At 50.4% G+C, this 7,265-nt stretch overlaps 1 protein-coding gene and 1 non-coding gene across 2 annotated transcripts; both read right to left on the bottom strand.

The window, feature by feature from the left end:
• Window positions 1-282: 282 nt before the first annotated feature.
• ZNHIT1 (zinc finger HIT-type containing 1) lies at window positions 283-6,859 on the bottom strand. Its single transcript, XM_052635665.1, has 5 exons — window positions 6,790-6,859; window positions 1,413-1,583; window positions 882-961; window positions 607-776; window positions 283-514 (listed from the first exon to the last, which is right to left on the bottom strand). Exons 1-5 carry the CDS (start codon window positions 6,809-6,811, stop codon window positions 493-495), a joined length of 465 nt encoding a protein of 154 aa, XP_052491625.1. The 5' UTR covers window positions 6,812-6,859; the 3' UTR covers window positions 283-492.
• Window positions 3,964-4,035, bottom strand: TRNAC-ACA (transfer RNA cysteine (anticodon ACA)). Its single transcript has one exon. It is a non-coding gene; the product is annotated as a tRNA-Cys (tRNA).
• Window positions 6,860-7,265: the final 406 nt, after the last annotated feature.

The raw sequence follows: 7,265 nt of genomic DNA, 5'->3' as shown, positions 1-7,265 counted from the left end.
CAAAATACACTCAGAGGAACTAGAGAAAGAAAATGCGAAAAAAAAAAAGAAAAAGAAACTAGATCAATAACCAAAAAAGCAACCAAAAGCAGCAGCCAAGAAATGCAACGACATAGCTGAAGAATAGGACAGCATCTCTCCTGGTCAGGGACCCAGAGGGGCAGACAGTGGGAGGAGTGATTGACAGGTAGGAGGCAAAGACACAGAGCAGCGAGTTCGAGAAACAAGGGACCCACCAGCCTCACCCCCAAAATCCCACAGAACCACCCGGGCAGGCTCCTCCTCGCACGAGACCTTTTATTACAACTGCACTCTGAGGGCTCAGGCACCATCCTGCCTCCGGCCCTGGAAGCGAGGCTGGTCTCCCTGGAGGACAGGACATGGGCTTTGCTGGGCTGCCCTCTTGCTCCGGGAGGAGCATCTTTTGCTTCGGTGATGCTCTCTCCGAGGCCGGGCAATGCCCGGGGCCTTCCTCTCTGGGGACACCCAGGATCACACAGTCCACTTCAGGCACCTGCGGGCAGAGGAAGCCCTGGATGAGCAGAGGGTCCCTAGGCTGCTGGAGGGAGGAGGGGGAGGGTGTGGGCCAGGGGAGGCCCCTCTCACCTGGTCTCCTGGTGGGTGCCCAGACAGCGCACAGTGCAGTACCGGGCGCCGCAGCTGACACAGGTGTAGGGGGAGGGGAAGCCGCAGACAGCACAGAAGGGGCGCTGGGGCCGGGACGGGGGTCCTGCACAGGCCGTCAGGTAGTTAGGGCCCTCGGCCACACTCAGGTTCTGCAGAGACAAGGGGGCAGGGCCGGCTCTGACTGCCCCGCCCACACAGGAATCTCGCCAGGTGCATCCCTGCCCCGTGGGGTCCTCCCAGCCAGCTCCTCTCACCTGCTCCTCCAGCAAGGCCTGAAAGTTTTTTCGGAAGCGGAGTTTAAAATGATCACCTCGCGTTTTCTTCTTTTTCTTTCCTAGACATCAAGGGCAATGAGTTACTTGGCCCTCACCCAGGAAGACACCGGCTTCTCTGCCCCACTGTTCCCAATGCCCCAGTGTCCCTTCCCTGCCCAGGTGCCTGCCAGGTTCTAAGCCGGCCTCTCTCTACCATCCTTCCCCGCCTCCCACTTCTCCAACCCGAGCCTTCCTCCATCTCCACACTCCTGACACCTAAAGCTACACATCAGAGCTGGAGGCGATCTTAAGGGCTCATCTCCCCTGGCTTCTTTATTCTACACACAGGAAAGGAAACTGAGGCAGAGACTGGGAGAGGGCTTGGGTAAAGGGAGCCAGAGGAGCTCGCAGGCCATATCCTTACACAACCCTGACCCAGCCAGGCTCTTCCCTCTTCCTGCAGCCTTGCCTCCCGGGCTTGCCCCACCACCACCACCCCACGGCGCCCCGTTCCTCCTCTACCCGCCTCACCAGTGTCTGTGTCGTCATCAAACTGAGGCAGCCGCTTGCCCAGCTGGGGGAGGCCCGCGTGGGGGTCGTCCTGGAAGTTGTCATTCTCCAAGGCCTCGAGCTGCCTGTTGATGCGGCGCTGCCGGGCTGCCCGGTCCAGCACCCGCCGCTGTCCAGGGTCCTGGGAGCGAACTAGATGGGACAGGGCCACAAGAGTTAGGGGAGCAGAGAAGAGAGACGCTGGGCAGCCTCGGCTCTGGGCCGCGGGTGGAAGGAAGATGTCCAGGGGGTGGGAGCCACAGTTCTCTGATCTCACCCTAGTCCCCAAACCCATGGCCCCTGGATCTCCTCCCAATATATCGCCCATTCTGGCTGCTTCCTTCTCAGCCACCTAAGACTGCTGTCTCAGTCATTCATGCCTGGTTTCCATCCTTTTGGCCCCATTCTTTCCTCCCAACCCCAGACCTGGGCAGTGAAATGTCTCCTAGAGACCTCTCATTGCTGGCAGAAACCACACAACTGTGCCGGTGACCACAGTGCACTCGGCTTTCCCAGGCGCCACTGGACCTTGATGCACTCAGCCTTTACGCACAGCAATCTCATTTCCCAGCTCAAAGAACAAGCCACCATGGAGAGATGCTTATCCATCAGCCCACGCTCAGTCATACCTGCACGGGTACCCCCGTCTCCCTCCATTCCAAGTGGATGCACCCACAAGTCCCACGGCTAAACCCAAATCCTTCACTCTCAGTTCAAGTCTTCCCCCTCCCTTGCATCTTCAACCCCCAACCCGACCCCCCACTCAACTGGTACTTTCTCCTCCATAGGAAAACCTGCTGAATTCTCATGTGTCTAACTTTACAGCCACTCTGCTGTGAGAGCACAGTCCGTGTGACGTTTTATTTCCCTACCTCTCTTCCACTCCAAACTCACCCCAAGCAAACCAACTCTCACTCAACGGGAACCAGTCACACTCAGGACAGCTAATGTAATGGATAAATGGGTGTGAGTTATGGCTGCTCCACCAGTCAGCTGTCCCAAGCTAGCAGAAGTTGGTTCATGAGGTTTAAGGAAAGAAGATGTCACCATAACATAAACGTGCAAAGTGCAATAAATGCTACAGCAAGAATGACCTAAAGGAGCTCCCTGGTGCTCCCGTGGTTAGAACTCTATGCTTTCAGTGCTGTGGGCCCAGGTTTGATCCCAGGTTGGGGAACTAAGATCCTGGATGCTGCATGGTCTGGCCAAAAGAAGAAAACTCAGAAGAGCTAGCTAAGACAATTAATGAAGGTGGCTACATTAAACAATAGACTTTCAGTGTAAACAAACTAGCTTCTATTAGAAGAGGCCATCCAGGACTCTCCTAGCTAGAGAGGAGAAGTCCATCCCTGACTTCAAAGCTTCAAAGGATAGGCTGGCTCTCTTGTTAGGGGCTCAAGTGGCTGATGACTTTAAGTTCAGGACAGTGCTCATTTACCAGTCTGAAAATTCTAGGCCCTTAAGAATTAGGCTAGATCTACTCTGCCCTTGCTCTATAAATGGAACAACAAAGCCTGGATGACAGCACATTTGTTTATAACATAGTTGACTGAATATTTGAAGCCCACTGTTGATACCTACTTCTCGGGAGAAAAGATGCCTTTCAATGTACCCAGGCACTCAAGAGCTCTAATGGAAATGTACAGCAAAATCAATGTTGTTTTCATGCCACAATACTATTCTGCAGCCCACAAACCAAGGAGTAACTTTGATTTTCAAGTCTGATTATTTAAGACATGTATTTCATAAAGCTGTTGCTACCATAGATAATGATTCCTCTGATGGAGCTGGGCATAATCCATGGAAAACCTCCTAGAAAGAATTCAGAATTCTAGATGTCATGAAGAACATTTGTGACTCATGGGGGAGGGAAAAAATATCAACACGAACCAGAGTTTGGAAGAAGCCGATTCAACCCTCAAGGATGACTTAGGAAGTAACTGCAGATGTGGTGGAAATAGTGAGAGAACTAGAATTAGAAGAGGAGCCTGAAGATGGGACTGAATTGCTGCAATCTTATGATACAATTTTCATGGATGAGTCAAGAAAGTGGTGCTTAAGATGGAAACCACACCTGGTGAAGATGTTGTAAAGATTGTTGAAACGACAACAAATGATTCAGAACGTTACATAACTTAGTTGCTGTAAAACCCTGGCAGCGGTAGGGTTTGAGAGGATGAACTCCAATTTTGGAAGAAGTTCTACTCTGGATAAAACGCAATCAAGCAGTATTGCAGGCTACCGAAAAATCCTTCATGAAAGGAAGAGTCAACCGATGTGGCAAACGTCACTGCTGCCTTATTTTAAGCAATCGCAACAGCCCCCCAGCCTTCAGCAACCACACCCTGATCAGTCAGCAGCCATCCACACTGAGGCAAAACCCTCCAACAGCAAAAGTGAAAGTGAGTGAAGTCGCTCAGTCCTGTCCGACTCTTTGCGACCCCATGGACTGCAGCCTACCATGCTCCTCCATCCGTGGGATTTTCCAGGCAAGAGTACTGGAGTGGATTGCCATTTCCTTCTCCAGAGGATCTTCCCAACCCAGGGATCGAACCTGGGTCTCCTGCATTGTAGGCAGACGCTTTACCGTCTGAGCCACAAGGGAAGTCCAACAGCAAAAAAGGTTACAATGTACTGAAGGCTTAGATGATGGCTAGTGCTTTTTAGCAAAAAGTATTTTTAAATTAAAGCATACACAGGGACTTCCCTGGGAGGCCAGTGGCTAAGACTGTTCTTAGAATGCATGGGGCCCTGGGTTCGAACCCTGGTCAGGGAACTATTAATAGATTCCACATGCCACAAGTAAAAAATAAAAGAAATATCTCACATGCCACAACAAAGACCCAATATAGCCAAATAAATTTCAAAAAAAATTTTTCATAAAGCATATATATTGTTTTAAGACATAATGCTACTGCACACTTAATTGACTATAGTGTAAACATAATTTTTATATGCAACGGGAAATCGAAAAATTGGTGTGACTCAACTTTATTGTGATACTCACTTAATCACGGTGGTCGAGAATCAAGCCTGCATATCTGAGGTCTGACTGTACTAATCTCTCTGCATAAAGGGAATCCTTTAATCTTTACATCAACCTTATGAGACAGCTATCACTATCATCTCCAGTTTACTGGAGTTCAGAGGTTAAGAAACCTGTCCAAAGTTCACACAGCTAATAAGCAGCTCCTGGGTCAGAACTCAAACCCAGAACCGCCCAGCATCAAAAAAATCCTCTTGATCACTGCACTATACTGCCTCCCTTCCTAGTACCAGGCGGTGCCCTGGGTTCCGGGAAGACAACCAGTGTTTAACATCAGGTGGGGGATATAAATGATCACATCAACAAGCACAGTACAGGAAGTATGTGCTAGGACGGGGAAGCGCAAAGTACTACGAAACACATGACAGAAACACACGACCTGTTCTTGGGGTGTGTGTTGGTCACTCTGTCCTGTCTGACTCTGCGACCCCATGGACTGTAGCCCACCAAGTCCCTCTGTCCATGGAATTCTCCAGGCAGAGATACTGGAGTGGGTTGCCATTTCCTTCTCCAGGGCATCTTCCCAACCCAGGGATTGAACCCGAGTCTCCTGCATTCCAGACAGATTCTTCACCGTCTGAGCCACCAGGTCTTGGGGTAGTCAGGAAGATTTTCCAGGGGAAAGTAAGCCTAGGTTGAGGCCTGACTGATGGACAGCAGTTAGCCTGGTTGGAGGAGGGGAACGTGTCTTAGACTTTGGTACCAGCATGAGAGAAGGCCTGGATGAAAGACTGCAGTGTCTTCAACACATTTTTTAAAGTTTTATATGGCTGGTATTATAAAGCATGTAGGCAGGGGATATGGAGTCAGTGAAGTCGTTCAGTCGTGTCTCTTTGCGACCCCATGGACTGTAGCCCACCAGGCTCCTCCGTCCATGGGATTCTCCAGGCAAGAATACTGGAGTGGGTTGCCATTTCCTTCTCCATGGGATCTTCCCAACCCAGGGACTGAACCCAGGTCTCCAGCATTGCAGGCAGACACTTTAACCTCTGAGCCACCAGGGAATCCCCTCAATGAAGTCAGGCAGACCATTAAGAATATTACCTTTAAGTGTCTATATGAATTTGGATTGGGGAATCATATTTTATTTTTTGGCTGCACTGCAAGGCTTGTGGCATCTTAGTTTCCCAACCAAGGATTGAACCCAGGCCTTGGCAGTGAAAGGTCCTTAGGGTCCATTCCACTAGACCACCAGGGAATTTCCTGGGCTTGGATTATGGTGAGGGTGACAGAGATCCAGTGAGGGGTTTTAAGAGGACATGACTGGATTTATTACAAGTCAATCTGGTAGATTGCTCCCACCCTCACCACTTTTTATCTGGATTACTCAATAGCTTCCTAACTGGCCTTCCAATCTCTGGACCTGTACTACATAATAAAGCAGCCACTAGTCACATGAAATTATTTTAGTTTAGATGTAGATTAATTAAGATGTAATTCATTAAAATGCATGCAATTTTAAATTAAGTTCCTCAGTCTAACCAACCACATTTCAAGTGCTCGACAGTCACGGGCGGCTATTGGCTGCCATACTGAATAGTGCTGATTAAAAACATTCCCATCATCCCAGAAATTTCTACCGGACAGCGTGGCTATAACCCCTCCAATCCACCCTTTGCACTTAAATCCTCTTCTAAGAGATAAATTTGTTTGCGTCAATCCCCTGCGTTAAAAGCCGTTGAAAGTTCTTCACTGCCCTCTCCATAGAGTTTAAACTCGTCAGCAGTGTTTAAAATGCCTTTCAAGGGGACCTTTCCCTTGTCCTCCAGCCTCTCTCTCCTCCACAAGCCCTGGAACTGTGAACTTGATTTCCTAAGCGATCTACGTTTTCTTGCTCTCCTACCTTGGCGCGTGCAATTACCGCTGCAGGGCAGGAGTCCCCACGCACCTGCACGAAGCGAAACCGTAACTTTCAAGACATAGTCCAAGCGTTTTCTTTCCCTCCAAGCCTTCCCTATCCTCTCCTTCCCAGAAGTTGGGCTGGATGCCACTCCTCCCTGAGTCCACGAGCTTTGCATCCCTCTACCATAGCACGTATCACTCTGAAACGTAATGGTAGATCTGCATGTCGGCCCCGCTCCCGGAAAGCAGCTCTTAGATGCAAAAGATCTTTCTTCTTTCTTCATCCCCAGCGCCCGGTTTGCAGCAGGCATGAATAAAACGTGAACAGAAGGGAGCTGCCCCGGGTTTAGGGGGCTGTCAGTACCCGAGCGCCGGGGGAGGGATTTGAGACTAATAACCGGGTGAGGGAATCCTCGGCCAGCTTCCAATCTGAGAGGAAGAGAGTGGGCCAACAGCCAGAAGCTCACTTACCCGAAGTTTTCTTCTCCACCATTTCCACAACACAGCTGCAAGATGGACCTACTGCGCACGCGTGCCAAATCACGTGCCGTGGGTCGGGGCATCATGACTTCCGGCGACGAGTGCTCCTGCGCGTGCGCGGAGTCAGCCCACAGGTTTTTGACTAATTACGCGGTGTTCCCTTGGAGACCAGAAAGCTTTCCGCCATATTTTTTACGGGCAGAACTACTTCCGGCCTCGGTGCAGCTGTGTTATTTCGGAACCCCCGAAACGGGTCATTTTAAAGAGACGGTGCCAGCGATCTTTCAAGAAACATCATTTTCCTTTGGCCCTTCCGAACGTAGAATCATCACAGAGGCAGGCCCTGGAGCCCCTCCCCCGGACCGTGGAGATGATGGACCAGAGTAGCGAAAGAAAATGGGCAGGCTTAAGTGGGAAGTCCCAGAGGATCCTCTGCCAAAACCTCAACCCCCAGCCCTCCTGAGACT

Source organism: Budorcas taxicolor, chromosome 2 (genome assembly GCF_023091745.1).
Source record: "Budorcas taxicolor isolate Tak-1 chromosome 2, Takin1.1, whole genome shotgun sequence".
Classification (NCBI taxonomy): Eukaryota; Metazoa; Chordata; class Mammalia; order Artiodactyla; family Bovidae; genus Budorcas; species Budorcas taxicolor.
The sequence above is the reverse complement of the archived record's forward strand: the minus strand, read 5'-3'. Positions and strand labels throughout refer to the sequence as shown.